The 24,291-nt window shown below is 34.4% G+C and overlaps 2 protein-coding genes across 2 annotated transcripts; one reads left to right on the forward strand and one right to left on the reverse strand.

The window, feature by feature from the left end:
- Window positions 1-4,298: 4,298 nt before the first annotated feature.
- Window positions 4,299-12,409, forward strand: LOC127101326 (methionine aminopeptidase 1A). Its single transcript, XM_051038702.1, has 16 exons — window positions 4,299-4,537; window positions 4,736-4,786; window positions 6,076-6,246; window positions 6,472-6,547; window positions 6,724-6,771; window positions 6,883-6,927; window positions 8,617-8,716; window positions 9,812-9,863; window positions 9,945-9,986; window positions 10,368-10,429; window positions 10,520-10,618; window positions 10,834-10,907; window positions 11,010-11,079; window positions 11,475-11,540; window positions 11,626-11,714; window positions 11,994-12,409. Exons 1-16 carry the CDS (start codon window positions 4,467-4,469, stop codon window positions 12,069-12,071), a joined length of 1,194 nt encoding a protein of 397 aa, XP_050894659.1. The 5' UTR covers window positions 4,299-4,466; the 3' UTR covers window positions 12,072-12,409.
- Window positions 12,410-12,602: 193 nt separating this feature from the next.
- LOC127101327 (pectinesterase inhibitor 9) lies at window positions 12,603-13,376 on the reverse strand. Its single transcript, XM_051038703.1, has one exon. The coding sequence runs from the start codon at window positions 13,317-13,319 to the stop codon at window positions 12,681-12,683; it is 639 nt and encodes a 212-aa protein (XP_050894660.1). The 5' UTR covers window positions 13,320-13,376; the 3' UTR covers window positions 12,603-12,680.
- Between the last annotated feature and the right edge of the window lie 10,915 nt (window positions 13,377-24,291).

Consider the following 24,291-nt stretch of genomic DNA (forward strand, 5'->3'; position numbering starts at 1 on the left):
GTAAGATTGCTCATGGAACAGTCTTTCCAAACAAGTCCAAGTGTCAATGGAATTCGCTGGTAATATGGTAAACCACGTGAAGGCGTTCTTTGTAAGAGAGCTTGTGAAATATTTTATCCTAAGACTCTCATTGTTTGAAATTTCTCCCGCCTCTATGAAGTATTTGGCATGTGTTCTACAATGGATTCACTCATATCCCCAACAAACTTGGTGAATTTGGGGATTTCCACCTAAGGGGTAATTCTTCCTGCAGAACGTATCCAGACAAATGGGGCGTATAGTTTGGCCTATGGAGGCCAATATCTACCCCATTTCTCGATATGATTCTTTCGACCATGACTGTCAGATTATTATCTGCTGCCATATCATCACGTCGAATTCGCTGTATAAGTTCATCAGCATCTTGGTGCCTATTTGCCAACACTAGTCGTCGCTCCCTTTCCCTTGGGATTTGTTGTTCAACCCTAGGGGATAAGGTAATAGAGTTTCATGTAACTTATGTAATCTATTTTGATGTAATTGTTTAGTACGATATTATTTGTAACTTGTTTTGAATGAATGAAATGCTATTATATGTTGGCATAATTAGTATTGAATAAATGGTTCATTTTTGTTATGACATTGTTGCATAGTTGACAGTAATTGGTGCATCGTTGTGCACATTTGTTATAACATAAAATTGGTGCATAATTGGCACACTTAGGATAATTAAGTAATTGGTGTGTCCTTGTGCACATCTGTTATATCATAAAATTGGAACATGTTGTGTACAAAATTGTAACATGTTTTTCAACACGGTTCTGTACAAAATAGAATAACAATAGATGAACACAAATGTGCACCAAATCATATAACATTATAACATATTATGCATAACAAAGAAGTTACAAAATTATTACCCGTGGATCCAAAATGTGCACTTATTGTGCATTATAAAGATGTTCCCAAAGGTATAACATATTGTACATAACATAAAAGTTACAAAATAGATGTTTCTTAGATAAGCATTGTTAAGTCATTCTCCTAATAAGTTACAAACTACCTAATAATAAGCATTACTGAATCATTCTCCTTGAAATTTCATCCCATTACCTCATTTTCTCCATAGAAGGTTCCTCATCAACTATCAATGGTGCAACTAAAGTTAAACCAGACCCAACATTGTTTTTAGATCTCCAAACAGATTTCAACCTATCACTACTCCTCTTAGGTGCATGTGTATTCTTCACATCAGAGTCGGAGCTTTCCAAGTCTTCATTATCATATTCCACATCTTGAATTAGCTCCCCAAACAGTTGCAAGAATAAACATATTCACCTTTCTTGGGGGGTTAATCTCTTTTGGACCTTTGGAACCCATAACATTGAATATATGAGACTTCCCATTAACATTAACCCTATTACCAGAAATTGATCTTTCCACTTTAACTTGAACAAATCCTTCATCTCTTTCACATGTTCTTTCTTTTTCACTATCATCAAACCTTATTCCTCCACCACCAGTGCTATAATTATCATCAATGATATCATCATTACTACATTCACTGAATTGATCAACATCAGGCTTCAACACCTTGCTTAACATGTCTTCAACACTATGTTCTACCCAGATATGCTCATTAACATTACTACAAAGATTGTGATTAGCAATTTCTTCAGCTTGTACATCATTAATGAAGTGAGTAAACCCTTCATCAAGTCTTAGTATCTTTCTCCAAAGTCAAAATCCATCATAATCCCAGTCTTTAACTAAGCTATCTGCCTCGAAAACCCCCCCACTTATCAGAGTCTTTCCCTTCTATAGTGGTTTCACTATCCCTTTTGTAAAACATGTGCCTGTCGTGAACAAAGTTTCCCCCATGGTGAAAAATCACACTGAATAACCCCATTTATGCAATTACAAATATATCTACAAGTTCAAATACAATTAACAAGTTTTAACATTCACAGTTCAAGGAAATGACAATGATTTACCCACATTGTGAAAACCTAATTTTGGAATACTAAAAGTTACTGGAACATGCATTGGGACCACTGTAAATTCCATTAAATTATTACAATTGTACATTTTTTGTCGCACTTCAGAACCTTTGCAAACTAATAGCACGTGAAAGATATGAAATATGTTGTTCGTTGAATGCTTCAATGTGTTTCAGTGATGGGCAAGGAAGAATGTTGAAGACGAAAGAGAAGGGATGAAATGTTAGTTTTTTTTTCGTGAACTGAGGAATCACTCTCTCTCGGCTCTCTAAATGTTTTATTTTAATATTGGGGGCATTTATGCTATCTTACACACCATAATATACATGTGGAAATTAGCTTTAATGAAAGAAAAATAAAAAAATAGTGTCACATCAGCTTTTTTGATGAGTTGACCTCACGAAGGTAAAAAGTAAGAGAATCTTCAAATGTTGAGGGAATTCATCAAACTTTTTTTTACATGTGAATTTTTCGAAAATGACCCATATGGCAGAGAAGAATATGTATTAATAACCCTTACAAATATAATATTATAAACTTTCTATGGTCTTTTAAGCTCAAAGTTCCCTTGGATGACATGAAGAAGAAAATATATTAGTATGTTGAAGATGGATAAAATAAATTAGATAAATTATTAAGAACTTGCTATATTGAAACCTCTTGAGATGAATGACCAAAACTTCAGAATGTCTCATACGGTCTAAAAGTATATTTTCGAACTAATTTTTAACACAATGAGGATGCGATTCACTTACGAAATATTGTGGTGTGGTGTGTCCAAAAATGCATTTTCAAAGTTTAGGGACATTATTGATTTTTTACCAGGGTGTAGGGCTGGAAATGAACCAAATCAACTCGAAAATAGTTTGAGACTCGATTCGATAATTAATTCGTTGGACTTGGTTCATGAACCGAATGAGTCGAACTTGAGCTCAAAACTAAGTTCGTAAAATAAATGAGCTGAACTTGAGCTATGTATAGTTCGACTCGTTAGGTTCATGAGTCGACTCGGTTATATATATGTATATATATATATATATATATATATTATATATATATATATATATATATATATATATATATATATAAAATATTTTTAAATCATATATCTCAATAGTATCATTTAAAAAAATAATGTATAGATTTTAATCTTTTAATTGATTTAGCATAGCATACCATGATCATGTTGTGTTGGTATTCTGATATATGAATTTAATTGGCTTAAAAATTATCCTCTTCCATCTTGCAGGTTATCCTTTCCTTACTAGCTATGACAATAAATCAGTTGACAGTTGGTATAATGAAGATTGAAGTTGAATAATCATTTTGTGATGGAAATGTATCAATTTCTAATAGTTTTTGTTGTACTATTTTATTATATTTGTAATAGTTTTTGAGACAAACTTAAACTCAAAAAGAATAGTTTTTGAATTAGACATTTAAATTTATCTCTTGAAAGCTTTATTTTGTTTTAATATTTTCCCTTTAAAAAAAATAATTTAAAATGTCAAATATAATAAAAAAATTTAAACTTTAAAAAATGACTTTTTAGTCCGTGAACTAAACAAACTGAACCTAACGAACTAAACCTAACGAGTTGAACCGAGTTGTTCAAGAACTTAAAACGAGTCGAGTTCGAGCTTAAAAAAAAGTTCGTGTCGAACTCGAGTCGAGTTTCGAGCTAAACCAATTCTTATCGAGTCGAGTCGAGCTGACGACGGGTTCGACTCGACTCATTTCCAGTCCTACCAGGGTGCAATAAGCGATCCCCTTTAAATCTTATGAACAAAGCATAAAGGAAATGGACCTCCAGGCCCAATGAGTTTATCCGACAAAAGACAAGAGGATTTAACCTGCCACCCACCAAATTAAACACGACACTCCTACATATTTTCATAATTTTCAAACTATCTATGAAAAAATTTGAGTCAAATGTGTGAACGAAATTTCCAGTAGTTCATTTTAAATTTTCGATAATTTATTTTTAAATTGTCGGTATGAATTTTTTATTGTTTTCATGAAATTTTTTTTACACTATCAGAAATTACAAAAAGTGCTGTAGTTTATATAAAATTTCGAAATATGTGATATTTTATCGAAAATTCCGCTAATGCAAATTTTTTTTTTTCAAAACTTTTGCAATTTTTTTTTTAATATTTTGATATATATATTTTTTTTAAAATCATTGACTTTGACTAGAAATTTCAAAAACTTCTAATATTTTTTGGAGAATTCCAATAAATATAATAAAATATTCCAAAAAAATTTAATAAGGACATAAATGTAATAGCAGCTGCGGGTGACAGGTTTAATTGGGGGTTGGCATCTTAAAAGACAACTGACCAGGCCCAAATCCAAAGCGTGAGTTACCTCCCTCATCACACCAGTTATAAAATTCCTCTTCTCTACTTGAAAACTTCTTCGTCCCATTTCTAGATTTCTACTCTCAAAATCCTCAAAACCCTAGAAACCAGTTGTTTTCAAACCATGTCCAGCGAATCCGATGCACCCGTAACCAATCTCTCTTGTGCTAACTGCTCCAAACCTGCAAATCTTCAGTATGCACTATTCCGTCTTTCTCTCTCTGTTCCATACTGCCTAAGCAACTCCCAGCCATTTTTGAATTTCGTTTTCTTCTATTACAAATTGATGTTATTTTCATTTGAAATGGGTTGATATGTGGTTAAACCTAGTTTTGAGCTCTGATCAAATGTATTTTAACTTTGCTATGTTTTTTTTTCTTTTTGTTTTATCAGGTGTCCGAAATGCATGGAATTGAAGCTTCCTCGGGAAGGTTCTGCATTCTGGTATGTGATTGTATTTTAGTGTTAGTTATTTGAAGTTCCCTTATTTTGGTTATTGAATCTTTATAGGTAGCGTTTGGTTTGAGAAAATGTTTTTGTAGAATTAGTTGTTGTTTTTACTTTGTTTTCTATCTTAAGAAAAACAAACTTGTTTTCGATATCAATAACAATAATAACAATATCAACAATCACTCGCTTGCCATATAAGTGCTTGTGTATTAACGATTTGTGAGAAAAGATAAAATGAAGTCAAACTGGTTTTAAATAAGCTATAAGTTTTTTTCATAAGCTAAACAATCTCAGGAGTGCATATGTCAGTTTGTTGATAATCCTCAAATAAGTCCGTCCAAACTAATCTCAATTATTTGAAAACATGAAAGAAGGTGAAAATAAGGGGCTGTTCTGCAATTACAAATGGAAGCAGTTGATCATAAAACTAAATAGCTGTTTTTCATAGCAAACAAAACAGGCTTCGCATACAGTGTATGCAGGATCGCGAGTTAGCACGTAAACTCGTACGATCTTACATTCCAGTAGGATGCCGGCGTGCTGCGATTCAGGCGTGATTTCAGAGATGTTGCACCCCTTTTTTGGGGGGTTTTTTTAGGGAAAAAACCCTAATTTTTAAAATGGGTCTGGATCCGGGTCGGGTCACATTAAAACTTTAATTTGAAATTTTTTAAATGGTAATTTGTAGAGATATGCTCTCACAGCATATCATTTCCTTCTAAAAAGCCTAACCATGGCTTCACTTCTTAAAAAACGTTACCGTTACCAACATCAATCAAGACTCTTTTATTTCACCATATAATCTCATCCTCTATCATTATTATTATTCCTTATTGGTTATGAATTTATGGTTATGATTGGGAACTTATTTTCTTTATATATGATGATTTTTGGGCATGTGTATATAGTTATGCATATATAAATATATATTTCTACCAGCAGTAGGATCTTACAATCTGTGCTACGATTCTCGAGTTACGATTTTTCAATCCTCTACTGTTTTTGCGTAAACTCTCTTAAACACTGTTCACATGAGCTGTGTAGATGATTTTTGTGTTTCTTTTTAGGCAGTGATTCATATAATGTGAGTATTTAGTTCTTCAACTATTGCCTAAGAGACAATGGGTCATTGTTGTTCCCATAAAATGCTGACTGTCTCCATAATTTTTACCAGTGGCTATCACCTTCCTTGCAGTTTAATTTCAAACTTCAATTCTCAGAGTATTGATATCTTTCATTTCATATATTTACTATTTAGAATCAATTTTTATATCTTTTAACAGCTCCCAAGAATGTTTTAAATCTTCATGGAGTTCACACAAATCAGTGCATCTGAAGGCAAAACTATCTTCAGCTGGTACACAGAATTCAGACTCACTTGGTGAAGGATGGCTATATTGCGTGAAGAGTGGGCAGGGTCGATCTCCAAAGCTTCCTTACTATGATTGGACTGGGTAAATTTCCAGCATTTCTAAACCTTTCTCGTTTCAGAACTTATATGTATCCCAATTTTTTTAATTAATAGCAGAAGATTATATTATCAGTAACACTGTGTTAATGTTTTTGCAATTCATTCATAGTCCTTTTTTAAAAATTTCTCCCCCATGTTCTCCTTTTTTTAATTTGCATTTTTTTCCAACTATTTTACTGAAATCAATTTTTATTTCTGCTCTTGCAAGGGCGCTGCGGCCATATCCCATATCTCCCAAACGGTTTGTCCCAGCTCATGTTGTTATACCTGATTGGGCTGATGATGTGAGTAATCTGACTTCCTGTTTATATGCTCTGCATTTTATCTAATTTTAAGTGTTTAATTTGTTTCTCTTTTAAAAAAAGTATTTAATTCATTTTACGCCTATATAATTTGAAGTTATCTTCTCATAATATTCCGAAGATTCATTGGTTTCTAATTCATTTTTATCTTTTCTTAGGGAATTCCCATAATTGAGCCCAATAGTGATCTGCAGCATACTGTTGAGGTAGGTAATTTAACATTCCCGCATACTCAATTGATCTTAGTCTTTTAAGATCATGTTGCATATTTTCTGTATTATTTTATTCCACTTTCTAACTGATATATTAATCTGTAGATCAAGTCACCAGATCAAATTGAAAGAATGAGGGAAACTTGTCGGGTGAGTTCTGCCATTTTTTCCTTGTAGATTGTCAACTAGAAGTTTTGAACTCTATCATACGGTGTCAATTAGTAACTCAATGCAAAACTGGTTTGTCTTCTTGTGTTGTAAATTATTGATCGTGGAAAATATCGGTTGTTCAAATTCCACTACACAGAAGTGCTATTATGCCGCTACAGCCGCTATTTTACAACATTTTGCACTTAATAGCGTATTTGCACTTAAAAGCATATCATAGAACCAAGATTTTTTTAAAATTCTGCTACGATATGACATAGCATTATAGTGCCCCTATTCAAGAAATTGTGTTAAACCTCTTATTATTAGAAATTATAAGAGGTGGATCTTGTTCTAAAAATTAATGTATGGACTGAATTTAATATAGAAAGTTTATGTTGCAGCCTTTTTTTTAATTAGTAGCTGTTTAATTTTAGTTAACATTAAGTGGGCTTGTAGTACTAGTATCAGCTACTGGTGCAGTTACCAACCGAATAAAAGTAGGAAGGAAAGTGGGGATAGCAAGGCTGTCAAGATCAAATCTTGCATAAGTCGGGAGGGGATAGTAAGATTGTAAAACATAAGATCGTAACTATGATTAGAAGATCCTATTCAATTATCTTTGTAAGATCGAGAGCGGTATTAAGATCCTAAAATATGAGATCGTAACAAAAATTGTAAGATACTACTAAATTGAAAAAATAATACTATATATTTGAAGTATTTTTACTTGATCTTTGGTAGGCCGTGTATTCATGAAAAATTGACCGCCGTCGAACTAATTGTTGTGCCTCTGCATCTCGTCATCATTCTCAGCTTGTAATGGTGGTGGCTGGAAAACGGACAATCATGCTGGAACTGGCCAAGATCATACATAGTCAATGTCTCACAGTTTTTTCACAATTTGGCTAAAACACACAATTCTACTTAAGATTTGGATCGTTGGGGTGAGTGAGATAGCAACTTCGGAAGATTTTAAGATCTAAATCGAGATCTTGACAACCTTGGGTGATAGGGGATAGGTAGGCAGTTATTGAGTGTTAAAAAGGAAAGCGAGAGGCCAAGCTCTGAAACTCTTGGAGGGGAATTCGTGTAACTAGTCCTATCAATTATCCATTAACCATTTGTATTTCAATTTATTTGTAACCACTAACTCTCTTGAGAGTTTTTCTCTGGAGCACATCAAATAAAGTTCGGTCATGTTTTATTCATCAGTGGCAGTTTTCTAACACAATTTTATTGATTGATTTGCTCAATAGATAAATTCTTAACTGAGTTAGTGATTGATTATAAACTAACAGAAATACAAATGGATAATGTAGAAGGGATATGACTAGTTACAAGAATTCCCTCTCCAAGGGTTTGATAGCTTGGCCTATCCATGTCCTTTTTCCCACTCAATAACTGCCTACCTATTCTGATTTTTATTCGGCTAGTAACTGCACCAGAAGTTACTACAAACCCACTCTGTTAATTAAAATAAACTGCTGCAACATGAAATTGCCTACATTAAATTCGGTCCATGTACTAATTTCTATTAGTCAGGGAGTAAAGTATTTCAAACAATTATAAAAAAATTAAAAGAAAAACTATGGTTTTGGTGAGATGTTCTTCAGACATTGTTTATTTTTTGCCTATTATATTGAAGTAGAATGACAGACTTTAGACTCTCATTTCACAATTGATTCATAGATTGGAAGAGAGGTGTTGGATGCTGCTGCTCGGATTATTCAGCCCGGCGTGACAACTGATGAAATTGATAGAGTAGTTCATGAGGCAACTATTGCTGCAGGTGCTAATTTTAATAAGTTTCACTTTTGAAGCCTTTTTCAGCTTTTACTAATTTTAATAAGTTTTACTTTTGCAGCCCTTTTCAGCTTTTACTTTTATTCAGTTTAGTAAGTATATCATATTACATTTTGAAAATATTATATTCCATATTATGGATCCCTGGCTTTCTTGATGTCATTGTCATTTAGCAATTACAAAAGCCAATGAAGCACCGGCATAGATACTTGAAACAGCATGGATACATCGACATTGCTAATGTCTAAAACATTGAACACTGATACATATATATTTACTTATTTATTTGATAAAATAGGAAACATTATTTATAAAAGATCTATGTTTTAATTTTTGGAATGATAAATTTGGAGTGGGAACTTGAAGAAATAATTGGCATTAAATTGACAATAAATGAACACAAGTAAGAGCTAGTATGAATGGAAGTGGAAGTGAATAGGAAGGACAACACATATTACTAGTGCTTATATACTCCAAGTGGGGAAATTGGATTGGGCCCCAAGGGGTATCCAATTTTGTAAAAGAGTGAGGACACACCACTAAGTCACCATCACGCGCTTTCCGGCCGGCTTGGTTTGAGCTTGGATCTTGACCATTTAATTTTTTGGAATCCGAATTGATGGAAAATTAATTAATATGAATTTAATTAAAATCCAAGCCTGAGCCGAGCCGGGCGGCGGCGCGCGCGTTTGATGGTGGCTTGGTGGTGTGTTCTCACTCATTTACAAAATTGGGTAGGCTTGAGGCCCAACCTAATTTGCCCACTTGGAATATATAAGTACTACTAATACATGTTGTCCTTCCTATGTGAGACTAAAATGAATCTTTTCAAATTCAGTTCCAATCATACCAGCTCTTACTTATGCTCATTTATTGTCAATTTAACGCGACTCAATTCTTCCAAGTTTCCATTCCAAATTTCATCATTCCCAGAATTTCAACAATCTAACTTGAGAATCAAAATGTATATGTGCATCTAAATTGACCAATTTGTTTCATCACAGAAAAAGATAATGTATAACAAGATATGGTATATCCATTGATAGTGATGTAATATTTTTCTAAAATCTTAACTTCGCAGGAGGATACCCATCACCTCTCAATTACCATTTCTTTCCAAAATCTTGCTGCACGTAGGTACTTTCTTTCTGTACATATTTCATTGTTCATAGACTATTTGGTGTTTATCAAGAACAAACTTTGCTCTCTAACAGGTCAGTTAATGAAGTGATCTGCCATGGAATTCCTGATGCAAGGTAGAATGATCCAAGTTTTTGTCTTCTTTCTTCTTCGTATCATTTTTCATTGTTTCTAGCACTCAATTTTACTTATAGATTTTCTGACTATAATTACAGAATAGAAGAGTCTGTTTGGTTTGAGGAAATATTGTGTTTTTATTTTCTATTTTCATTTTGAGTTACAAATGCCGTTTAAGTTTAACTTTGTTTTTTGTTTCTAAAGATTTGTACAAGAAATTGTTTTCTTCAAACCAAACAGGCTCTAATGTTCTCAATTAATCCTTCCTATGGTAACTTTATACTTGATTGGTGCAATGCAACTACTATTTAAGTGTGGAAAAATAGACAGTTATATCCTTTTCAAATTCAGAACTTCTCAGAAATTTAATCATTCCACAGGAAGCTTGAGGATGGTGACATTGTAAATGTTGATGTCACTGTGTACTATAAAGGTGTTCATGGTAAGTTTATTAACATTTATGTGAATTAAACTTTTGCACTGTAAGATCGTAAAATTCGACACTTGGTTAATCATGTGAGTTGTTATGCAGGTGATCTCAATGAAACGTACTTTGTGGGAAATATGGATGAAGAGTCCCGTCAGTTAGTCAAATGCACATATGAGTGCCTGGATAAGGCAATATCCATTGGTATGTACAATCATGTTTATTTGAATATAATTTGGTATACACCTGCTGAACTGTGTTAACCACATATTTGAACCGTGTTAACTATCTATTTAGTTATCAAATTTCATGTCAAATTTGTGTCGAAAATCAATATATAAATTCTCTAACTAAAGATTACATTTATTTTTTAGAAATTGACCATATCTTCCTTATTCATTATTTTCCATAAAATTCAGTTAAACCTGGGGTACGATTCCGCGAAGTTGGCGAAGTTATTAATCGTCATGCTTCAATGTCAGGCTTCTCAGTGGTACACATCTCAATTCTTTGTTACCTACATAGTGTTTTTTGTTCACACTTTTGGGTGGTTTATCTATTTGTTCCTTGATCATATTTTCCCTTGTCCTTATAGGTAAAATCATATTGTGGTCATGGAATCGGAGAGCTTTTCCATTGTGCACCAAACATTCCTCATTATGGAAGTATCCTTTCCTTGGTTTAAAAGCATTACATGACAGTGTTGTCAAATAGAGGCTCACAACAACGCTATAGTGTAGCAAAATTTCAACAAAACCACTTTTGTTCCGTGACATGCAATTTCGTATGAAGTGTTGTTAAATAGTTGCTATATGATTGACAACACTACAGCGTATGCGAAAACACTTCTGGAAATTACTTTCTACATCCTTTGATGTTTGATCTAGCATTCAGCAGTATTTTTTTTAAAATATAAACAGATTTGTTGGATATAAATTCAACATTTTCAAAAGTAGAATCAGTTTGATGGATATTAGAATTCACCTTTAGTTAATTCGTATTTGAAAAAAACACAACTACATGGAAGAGAACACTTGCAATACACCTTAACCACTGGCAGGAAATAAAGCAGTTGGTGTGATGAAGGCTGGTCAGACGTTTACAATTGAACCGATGATCAATGCAGGTATATATGTAAAAAAAAATTAAACAGATAACTTTGATTATATATGTAATGTAACAAATACTTATGAATGATATTTTTTTAATAGGTGTCTGGCGAGATCGATTGTGGCCAGATGGATGGACTGCTGTTACAGCAGATGGTAAACGAAGTGCCCAATTTGAGCATACTCTTTTGGTAAGAACATTTCTTATTTTGCAGAGTTTATTCTTATTTTTTGTATTTAAAAAAAAACTTATACATAAGTTCTTATATTATAATCATTTATCTGATATGCATTTATTTAAGCTCTTTATCCAAAAGTGGATAAAGACAGTTAAGTCTGCAAAATGTTGTGTTCTGCAATGTCTTATTACGCGGCACATTTCAGTTGTACACTAGAAGTAAGAAGATTTGAACCTATTTGAATCCCCTCACAAGTGGCGTATTAATATGATTTATTCTTTCCATTATTAGGTGACAGAAACTGGTGTTGAAGTTTTAACAGGGAGGTTGCAGACATCACCCAATGTTTTTCCTTGGTTAAGTTCATAATTGGGTGAATCCAGAAAACATATGCTGCCATTTTCTAAAATACCATATGATTAATAGACAACCATATTTTATTGCTGTTTTTTTTTCTTTTCTGGTTGTTTATTATATTTTGGTCTCTTGTAACTTTTTGGTCAAAAGTATGATTAACCATAAATTGTTTGTTATTGCAGAGTATCTGCTTTTGTAATTCTGTTGTATTTTTTTTCTTCTGCTCGTTGATGATGTTTGAGCCTAGTTTTTCTGAACATCAGGCTTTATGATATTTATGTGGCACACCCTAGTTTTAATGTTTTTGAACACAAGTGCTCTATATAATGTTTAATTGTTTTGTATGTGAATTTAATTCGATTTATAATGTGCAGTTTCAATCTTATTATACTTCACCTGTAAAGTTAAGAAGCCTCTTCAAGCATAACTCTGGTCGAAAATGTCAATAATAAATAACCACTAAAATTTGCTAAACACTTTTGTTTTAACATATACAATAATGTAGTTTTCAATGATGAAACTTGATTAATAATAATATAAAAACCACCCAAAGGAAAAACATGTATGATATACATGAACAACAAACAGAGGGTGATAAAAAAAAGCAAACTTTTTAGCTTTTCAAGGCTTCTTGGTTGTTCCAGCTGCTGCAAGTTTGTACCTAGAAGCATAACTATGAAACAAAGCAAGTGCGTTACTAGTAACTTCTGCAACATTCTTTGCCTTAACTTTAATTGTTGCAACTCTTTTACTCAATCTATGACCAGGGAACGATTGCACACAGCTACTAGCATCAGTTAACGCTGTGCTAACCCATGTCTCAACATTACTTATGTGCCACAACACTTTGTCATTGATGATGGTGTTAACTTGGTTCAACTTTTTAAGTTCTTTGATGGCTTGGGTTAGTTGGTCAACACTATCATTGATCTGATCCACACAATCTTGCACTGTTAGATACATCCTTTTGTTGTTATGATTAATTGCTTTGAGTTCCTTGGCTACATTCAAAAGGTATACTCTTGTTTGTAGGGCTCTAGAGAGGCTTACGGATAAGGCAAGTTGGGCTAAGTGTTGAGGACCATTTATGGTTGAATGTGAGAATTTGTTAAGGCAACGAATGCATAGATTAGGGTAGAGGGTACCATTGCAAGAGGACTCTATGTAGGTTATTGTTTGAGAGTTATGTTTGGCCAAGGAGGACTCAAAGAGGAGTGAGAGAAAAATAGCTAGTGATACGAGAATATGTTTTTGTGCCATTTTGTGTTACAAATGAACCTTGGTTAGTTAAAGTGATATGATGGATAAAGAGAACTTCCAAGGCTCAAATTGAATGAAAATGCCTGATGAAGTGTGTTGCTTATATAGAGAGTTCCATACATGTTCCCACGTGCAATTATTTTGGTCAAACTCCCACATGCAATATGCATAGCTGTTTTGTTACTTTTATTTGCTCTTTGGCTCATGTTGCGTTTATTGAATTCCACTACTAATGCTTGCATTGATTTGCGCCAAGCATGAAGGGATAAATATTAGGACAATTATAAATTAAAAAAAAAAGAGCTGGTCGGTCAAGAAAATCCGATATTAGCATTAACATTGATGTTGATTAAGCATATAAATTTAATGAACATGTTGTGGATACTATAATAGATATGTTAGATTCATAGATAAGATTGTCTACCTTGATAAGATACTAAGAAATTTTTAATACCACATTGGAGTAAAATAAAACACCGATTCTGTTTTTCTTATTTGAATGAAATGGAAAGTGAAGTAATATTGTTGGTCAAACCTATTTGTTTTTGCACATTTTTAATCTTTAATGCCACTATTAAATTAAATGATTTTTATTTATTTTGATTTTTAATTTTGTACGTAAATTTTAAGTGCGCAAAAATATTTTTAAACTCTGATTTTTAAAATAAATATTTTTTAAATCGATTAATTTTTAAGGAATTTAATCCTCATATGCTTACTCAATATCTTCAGGTCTTAAAAAGGATATAGAGACACATGGTACTCCTTATGACCTTGCTACAAAAGGAATCCCTCTGAAAGGGTTGTTGACGAAGAAGGAAAAGACTCTTAACAACACTAAGAAAGAATTGGAAGATGTTCAAGAAACCCTCTTATTCCTCTTCCAAGGTTAAGGAGGTAGAGACCATCATCTAGAAAGAGAAGGATGATCGCTCTAAGGAGGTGACAACTTATGAGGACGATTTGGATGAGGTGAAGAAAGAGCTCAACGACTCTCTCAATGATAACATCCATGCTATACATGTTGCCTTTCAGAATTCCTTAAACTAGGTAGAGTTGTTTGGTAAGTTCCAGATTTACGTGAGACTTATTAACTTGTTTTACAAGCAATCAATATCAAAACCCCCTAATTTATCTATGAAAAATGAGAAAATACCTGTTTGAACTTTTCTAGTACATAATAACTAAAAACAAGTAAAATTTTTTGGAATACCACAATTTAACATGTAAAGACCAAGCCACAAGAAAACTATGGAAGACCAAGCTTGCTAGGTCTAACAATAGGCCCACTAACCGCAGGAAGAAGGCCAAATGGCACAATCAATGCAAGCACTTCATGGTGAAGCAAAGGTTTTCTCGCTAAGCGTATAGATGATGCACTTAGCGAGACAAGGAATCTAGGGCCATGTGGAAGACCATCAACATTGCATAACGGAGAAGAAAGCAGGCTCGCTAGGTGCAAGGGCGGTGCGCCTAGCGAGAGGTCCAATTTTTTCCTATAAATATGAGTTTAAATAGAGTTTTGGTGGAATGAGGTAGTTTAGAATTGGAGTAGGTTCACCTTGGTTTACAACAAGAGAATAAGAGATGGAGCTTGAAGGCGAAAACATTGCTTAAGTGGCAGGGCATATAAACTTCAAAGACCATCTTTACATGATTATTGACAATTACATTACGATGAGTAAGCGTAAATAAAATCTCTTTGTTGGTGTTAGATGTAGTCATTATATTCATGTACTAAATAGGTCATGACGTTCTATGTAAATCTGCTCATGCTTTAATGTTGATGACTTTTTAATCTTAATGATTATTTTAACTTTACTACCTAAAACTTGTTTTCATGGTGTGACTTGATATCAATAGGTGCTTGTCATTATTAGATCCAAGATAATCATCTATTGGATACATCACCTAGAGATAAAGTTAGGTTTAATACTCACACATATTGTAGTATGGATCGGCATATGGAGTCTTGGTACTTTATAATTGTGGAACTTATTGCTTTGTGTTGGTTAATTGTCTGATATATCGGCTATTAGGTAATACACTGATCTCACGATGTTAAGACTGAAAGGAGATACGAAGGAGAGAAGCAATTGGTAATATTATTAGCTGAATAGAGGAACATATTATTGACCTATGGATGTGCATGATAGATACATAATGATGAAATATACTCCTAGTAAGTTTTCTCACTATTAACACCGAGATCTCCATTTTTACTTTCTATAATTTATTTTATGTTGTTTTGGATCGGCCATAAGGTCCATCCGTCTCAAAAGCCCACTATACTCGACCCAATATATAAAAACAATTCACACGCTATGAGAATGTACACAACATCTAATCTTCAATTTCACTTACTCATATTGAATCTTGAAATGACTTCAGCGTTGGAGTACTAATAACCATGCAGGTCCATCCCGTCCCGCCACAAAAGAGATCAGAGCCATTATTCAAAATCAATAGTTATCCTACTCTCATCATTTCTAGTTCCTTCGTGAAGCTATAAAATCCATTTCTGGTTCCTGAACGGAACAATGGCTCCGTATGTGATAATCAACTTATGATTCCTACAATTTCCACGAGAATCACATTCTCTTTGCTAACACCGTTGAATAAGTTCAGAAAATTTAGATCTAGATTCTTGCGGTTCAGACCATGTTCTTCGAACTACCAATTCGTGACCTTAATAGGTCACTAAATCAAGGATGAATCAAATTCAATTTCTAGATCTCAGAATCAATGAACGTTCAGAAAAAATTGGGATCCGTCACGATGGACTTGGTTAACACTGTTTTTGACCCCAATCTTTGGAAGAAAAATCTCAAATTCCACCAAGAATTTGATAATTATCAAAATAAGTTTAGATCCAGATCTAGGGTTACGTCGGGGTCTGAAGGCAATTTCCATGAAGACCTGGCAGAAGACTTGCGATCCACATTTCAACCTAGCCTCGCCTGTACTCCTGTTACCTTGGATTTTTTGGTCGTGCCATCTCAACAAGAGTTTTACCACTCCTCAGACGCATAAACACCCAAACATTGAAAACATTTCACGTATGAAGAACATAACAAATAATAAGAGCATAAAACACTCTTTTGTAAAAGTTTAAATTTCTTGCACAAAAGAATCCCACTGGGCGTGCCAATTTATTTATTGTTGTTTTTGGTAAATTAAATCACAAGTTTTCGTTCACTATTAAACTCGAAAAAATCCCAAGGACAGCTTCTGCAAAACAGTTTGATGAAATGTGTTTGTGCTTGGGTATTAATGTTTGAATGTAGGGAAATTAGGTAGAAATCCCAATAAGAACAATGCATAATTCATACTTGTTTTCTCGCAAACTCTTTTCTTATGTGACTTGGATTATTGAGTTCTATAGAGAATACTAATAAAAGTTATGGACCTTTATTACATGAATGAAATCAACTTATATACTAAAAACGTAAATAACCGTCAATAACTGTTACTTCTCCAACGTTCGGCACATACACAGTTACATGGAGTTCTATTCTATGCTTTGCTTCCACGTGTCTTCAGTTCTTGAACTATTGCAAACTGCTACTAATGTCAACAAATGACCATAAATCTCCTAACTTCTTCTGTCGAAGACATCTTCAAGTCTTCTAACCGCCCCTGTCGAATATGCCAAATCACTACAAACCTTTTTGAGATTCTGAACATGCTTTTAAGAGAGAGTTATACTAATATTATGGATCTGCTTCTGAGATTCCTCCAAACCAGGCTTAATGGATCTACATGTCATTTAATCCTTGAAATCAAGAACACACTAAGTCCCTAAACATCTGGTAGGTGAATAAAACTCACCACCCCAGTCGAAGTAATAAATATGTCGAAACCATAACTAAGTCGTTTCACACTTAGCAATCTCAAACCTTTGTATCACACTTTTGTGTAAGAAATGGTAAACTAAAATTCCCAAGCTAACAGGGACACATCTTTTTTTTGTATAGAGAAGAAGGAAAAAATGTTGGTGGTGAGTTTCGAAGCCTGTAAGCCTTAACATATCACCACAATTATTAGTAAGGATCACAATGAGAAGTATTTTAATAAAAAAATGTAGGCACCTAAATAAGAGATATTACTTTGGTTGATTGAATAGTCGAGGTAATAACATGTTACGATAGATGTATTTTGTTGTAGTGTGAAAAGAGGTCGACATTAGCTTTAAGGATCTCAATGATCCCTTTCTTCCCCACATACGGTAACTCAAACCTTATACAAACCGACTATGCTGGATCATCTCCGAGTTGGATGATCTAAAAAATTCTATTGGAAGCCGCCCTTAAGGTTCTCACTTTGACTTTTATCGATGGGCCGAGTTTGTCGTTTTGCAACATTTCTTCTTCTTGGACGTCGGGGTCGATCTTTGTTGTAATTCTTCACTATTCTCTCATAGGCGATGAAAATCGCGATGAGGTTCTTTAGTATGCCTTTATGTATGAGGCGAGCTCTAGGAAGACCAACTGAAATGCCAACTGATTTTCATGAATCATTGTGATATTTCATCTTCAAATGGATCAAAGAGTTCACTGTATCAAATTTTGTGAGGAACAATCTCCCAAGGATGTCGTTGTATACACTTTCATAAGGGATCACAAGAAAATGCATATTCATGGTTTTTCAGTCCTCCCCTTCCCCGAAAGAGACTGGTAGCTCGATAGTTCCACAAGGAAGAGTGGAGGAATCATTAAATGATAATAGACTCCCGCCTTCATACGACTTAAAATCTAAATCACGTAACCCTAATCTCATGAAGATTCCAATGTATTATGATACTAAATGTTTCATTATGGTGGAAGTTACGACCAATGGAAACGTCGCATTAGGATTTCTATCCACTTTCTTGTTGCTTTGAAACTCTAAAATAACTCAATCATCTTCATGCCTCTCGTTTGCTTCTAGTGAGTTATGGAAGCTTCATGGTAGAGGTTCTTTCTGAATAGATAATCGATCCCAACTGAATTAACAAAAAGGAAAGGGAAATCTATTAAAACTGGAAAACTTGTGTACTTGGTAGCTGGAGCAATCCAACGCCAAAGTCAGTGAGTGAGTAACAAGAGAGTAGATTGAGTTATGGTTAAAACATGCCTCAGGTTTCAGGTGGGATATCTTATATATGAGAGACGATTAGGAATGTCACATGTTTTTCGGCATAGAATGTGAGGAACCGTTATATAATATCCCATAGTGAATAACTGTCACCGAATACAAGTCTCAAGATCGTGGATGTACTATACCTTTAATACCTTATTACTTTGAATTTTCTAACTATTATTTTTATTTCTACTCGTCATTGGGCATATGGCAAACAGTAATTTTCTAACTATTATTTTTATTCTTACTTTTGCTTAATGGTTTTGATTGACCTTAAAATAATTAGTTTCATTAATTTGTTTACCAGAATGAAACTTTATTTTTATTTTGTTTCAAAATAAATATCTCTATGAATAATAGTACCGAAATAGATAAGCATAAATAATTGTTGCTCATCAATTAACGAATGTAAAATATTGATAATTTATGTTTACTTATTTGTATTAAACCTCGACACTATTTAAAATATATGTTAAGTCGATTGTTTATCTTAACCGTCTTAAAATGTGTACATACACATTAAAATGGGAGATATTAAATCCGTAACTAACAACTTCATAAGTATGTTAAAATCAACTTTCATTGTTGCTACCAACCTTCTAAAACTAACACTAAAAAAAATCTATTTATTTCAATTTTTTTCCGTTGTTTTGACTTTTTTGAAATTTTTACTCAAATATTCTTGTTTTTCAATTTTTTTTCTAAAATAACTTTGTTTTCAAAAAAATTCTCAAACTACCTCAGTTTTAAAAATAAATAAATTACGTGAGACATAGACGCCAGACTAATTGACGCATACCCTTAAATTTTAAGTGGAGGCGCCAATTGGATTGGCTACAGCACATGGTGATGCCAATTCAATTGGCGCCCATGTGTTATTTGGAAGAGGAGGCGCCAATTGGTCTGACGCCTCAGTGTAATGTGTAATTTTTTTTGTTATAAATAAAGGTGATGTATGGATCATTTTTCCACATCTCATTTCGTCATATTGCAAATATGTTTGATGTTCGTCGCCGCTATGGAAAAGTGATTTATTTGAGAGACTAGTCTCCGATGTTGATGCTCTTCTGGAACATATGTAATTTCGATCAACTGAAGAGGGAGCTGGTTCGTTTGTTAGATGAAAAATTACCAGAAGGGGAAAAAATTAGAAGTATTGAGAGACTCAATAATATATTTGGATGGGTGCGAGTCAAAACTGATAAGGATGCTAGGGAAATAATGTTTGGACGAGATGACATCAGTTTGATTGTTGTAATCAGTTAGAAATATTCTGTTTTAAATTTGCTTATGTTGTAGTGATGTTTGTTGTTAACCTTGTTGTAACAAAAAGTTAATGATATATAAAAATCCAAGGTTACAAAAAGATTATGATGCCGATGTTGCTCATAGATTGGGACATTTGTTCTTATTGTGTCCTGGTTGACGACATATACTACATAATCTTATTATTTTATCAGTCATATCCCTTTCTGTTCTAATACGCGTGATGTTTGACCGTCCTTTTTTCTTTCTTCGCATCTCATCGTTGTGCCAAACTATGTCACCTTCATATGGATGCCAGTATTTATCCATTGGGAGCATTGAAAAGCTTTTGTTATACATATTCATGACAGTAATGACCTTGTAAACATCAGATAGATGACTGTAAGCGTCCTGACGAGTATGTGCGCATGCCACAATGACATGAGAGCAAAAAATACGGAAGACCTGAAACTTTCCACAATCCCACCAACTTCTGTTTAGTTTGACAGCATATGATAAATTTGGCCTCCCCTCATTGTGGTCCATTGTTTTCCGTACACTGAAACTTTGCCTATGACTGTCAAAGACTATAACCGCGTGTGTGCTAGCTTTGATACTTTCCTCTTTCATCACTTTCATACAACATTCACTGAATATTTGACCCGACATTAACACCGCACTCCATCTTTCACCTCTGGTTGCGAAGGTAGAAGTCAACCTAAAATATGTTGTTCTGACCAAAACGGTTATTGATAGATTTCTAATGCCTTTGAATACGCTGTTCATGCATTCCACAAGGTTTGTTGTCATGTGACCCCATCGATAGCCTTTGTCAAATGCCCTTGTCCACTGCTCTACTGGTATGTTATCCACCAATTTTCCTGCATCTGCATTAGACAATCTAATTTCATTACGGTAATGATGAAATGACGGTTGAGTTAGAGCATACCCTGCATTCACAACTTTTTTGCGAAGGTTCTTATATTTGATTGCACACATGAAGTTTTGTGCGATATGTCTAATGCAATAAACATGGGTAGAAGGAGGATCATGCCATCCGTAATCATGGTTATTGTAAGCACTCTCAATGGAAGCATGTCTATCTGAAATCAAATAGAGATTGGCTTGTGGAGCGACATGTGTTTTGAGATGTCGAAGGAAGAAACCCCAACCACCAGTGGTTTCACCTTCAACCAGAGAAAAGGCAATGGGAAAGACATTATTGTTTCCGTCTTGTGCAATAGCCATAAACAAAGTACCATTGTATTTTCCGTATAACCATGTTCCATCAATTTGAATAATAGGTTTGCAGAATGCAAAACCTTTGATGCACGGTTCGAATACCCAAAAGAGGCGGTGGAAGATTCTATTTCCAGTAACACAGGTTCCGTCTGGCGTAAATGCTGACAATGTCTCCATAATTGCAACAATTCCTGGTACGTATGTTTTTAGGACTCATAAAAACCGTGACAATTCTTTGTATGAATCCTCCTAGTTGCCGAATACCTATTCAACAACCTTTGTCCTTGCAATCCACGCTTTCTTGTAAGACGAAGTATAATTATATCTTGTGAGGATATGAGATATTATTATACTCACCTCCACTGATGGGTCTTTGTTAACAAACGACAAAATGTCTTGACATATCAATGCAACACTTAATTTACGGCGATCTTGTTCAACCATTATCCATGCATTCATACTTTTGCATGTCACACCTTATAAATAGGCAAGAAAGTCTCACATTTTTTCCTCACCAAAAATCACTTCTTCCTCAACAACAACAACTTTTTCATCTGCAACAACCACTGTTTCCAATATTTACTCCGACAAGATGCCTGTCCTCACAATGGGTGAATCGCACAGAGGCACCATTGCAAACATAACAACTTATGTAAGCGTTTAATTCTTCTATTATTTGTCTAGAATAATTTTTAATAATGATACTTAATCTATTGTTTATCTTTTATAAAGTAACATATTTTGTTGTTTCTTTTATAGGATGTTTCTAGGTTTCAAACTCGGGTCCACAAATTTGTACACATGGACCCAATGATTCAACCGTATGTCGAACTCGCCGGTTTTGGACATATAAGCAAAATAATATCTTGGTCGGTGGATAAAAATTTATTCTTGTGTTATGTGAAAGATGGCGTCCCGAGACACACCCATTCTGGTTTCCAACTGGTGAATGTACCGTGACGTTAGAAGACGTCTACATGTTATTGGGACTGTCTATCGAAGGTAAGGCGGTAAATGGTAAAACCACATGGAACTCTTGGATGCTGATTTGTTAGATGATAACTCGAGAGGTCAAGGTACACTCCTTTCACACCTTAAGGCATATTATAACAACTCATAGTTAGATGATAATTCTACCGAAGAGGCTCGAATAATAAAAACTAGGTGTCACATTATGCTTTTAATTGGTTCATTTTTATTTCCCGAAGGTAGTGGTTCTAGTATGCATGTTATGTATTTACCTTTACTAAGACATGTAGATAGAATAGGAAGTTACAGTTGGGGGTCCGCTTGTTTGACTTATCTTTATAGCTCTTTGTGTAAAAATGCACACAAAGACACATCTACATTTTCTGGATGTGCTGTTTTGCTCCAAGCATGAGGTTGGTTCAGACTACCGTCCCTAACGCTCGTCAACAACAACCCATTCACATTCCCGTATGCACAAAAGTAAGTTCTTAAAAATGGACTATATTTACTTACTTTACCTATTATTATCTCTAAATAATATTTTTACTTTTATGGTGCAGATGGTCGACACGTGGTATGAGTTATAACATGTTCTAGACACTGTATTACCCAATATCGCAATCTCTTGGATCACCTTTGACCGACAGATGTATGACCATTAACCTAATTATTTCGTAATAATTTGTTAATTTCTTCTACCAAATTTATAATCTAATATATGTTCATATTTCAATTTATTTGGTGTCCATATCTAAATTTGGATCATGACCATGAAATCAACAAACAAGACGCAACCGTTTGGACTGCATGCACACCGATCATAAGATTCACCACTGTGGAGATGCACAATAATGATCGTGTTAAATTGCAGTTCGGTATGCTTCAACATATCCCAGATCCCCCGAAAAATCTAGGAAAATGACATCTACGCAAAGTTAACGACCAATAAAACTTTAACCCATGGCAAAGCTTCGCTAGATCCGAGTGTCGCAAATCGAAGCACCGCCAAGACCATGTCTTAACAGACGATGTGATGCCAATTGAAGAAAAACCAAGTCGTAATTATATGGCTTGGTACAGATCGGTTGAATTTGAGTTCATCGCCGAGGATATGTACCTATACGATCCACGCCAGACAACTTACACACCAGAAGACTCAACATCTAACCCCTAACAACATTGTCAGACCGGTTACTCACAACCCCATATCCATCAAAATTTCCGATCCAAAAACACACAAACATACAACCCTAACATGCCATACACCTAACCACAATACCAAGAGCATACCCCGTACCACCACCAACAACTAAATCATCATCAAGAGACCCAACATCGCTATGCATCTAACACATCACCCTACCATAGCTGCCTTAGCCAAAATACTCAACGATCATTTAACACCAACTGTCCCTCCTCCTACCATAGCCAAGAAGTCCAAACATCTCAAAACCAAAACCTTCAACAACCATATGTCTACCAAACACCACATCAATCATTTCAACCTTTCCTCGACGCATTATTCACACCAATGTCTCCCTTCAATCGTCCTGTCGCCCTCTAACAACTCAAACACATCCCAACTACTCTGACATGGATCATGAACTCAGCTATGACGGTACCCCTTCGATGCATACACAAGACTACGCTGATTTGTTTGACTATCTCAGGCAATCTCCTGCAGTTGAAGGTGAAGTTCATGGCCCCTCAGATACTCAAACACCTGGGGTGATTCATCAACGTGGTTAGGGCCACGAGTTCGGGTAGCTAGGGGATGTGGGACCGGAGGTCGGTTAGGTGATTCCGGTCATCGACATTAGTCTTTTTTTGTGTAAATGGGTATTAATACTGATATGAATTGGTCCGATTTCGACTTTATCTATCATGTACAATATTTTTCAAAACAAATTACGAAACACATACAAGTGCCAGACCAATTGGCGTCTCCTTTAAAACTTAACATATAGGCGCCAATTGGATTGACAACACAAGGTGGCCTAGCCAATCCAATTGACGTCTCCTCTCTAAATTTAAGAGTAGACGCCAATTCATCTGGCGTCTCCTCTTCAAAGTGGGGTAGATTGAGAATTTTTTTAAAAACAGAATTATTTTGAGATTTTTTAAAAAAAACATAGATATTTGGATAAAAAATTTGATCTTTTCATATAAAATGTGGCAGACTAAATCAAAAGTAGCATAAATATTTTAACATAAATAGTAAGTAGCATAAATATTTTAACATAAATAGTAAAGAGATTAATCGTACATTCATGACTCATACATCTATGTGCACTTGATATATAACTATGTAAAACCACCCAAAGAAAAAACATGTATAAAATATACATGAACAAACAGAGGGTGATAAAAAAAAGCAAACTTTTTAGCTTATATA

The sequence above is a fragment of the Lathyrus oleraceus genome, chromosome 7 (assembly GCF_024323335.1).
Source record: "Lathyrus oleraceus cultivar Zhongwan6 chromosome 7, CAAS_Psat_ZW6_1.0, whole genome shotgun sequence".
Classification (NCBI taxonomy): domain Eukaryota; kingdom Viridiplantae; phylum Streptophyta; class Magnoliopsida; order Fabales; family Fabaceae; genus Lathyrus; species Lathyrus oleraceus.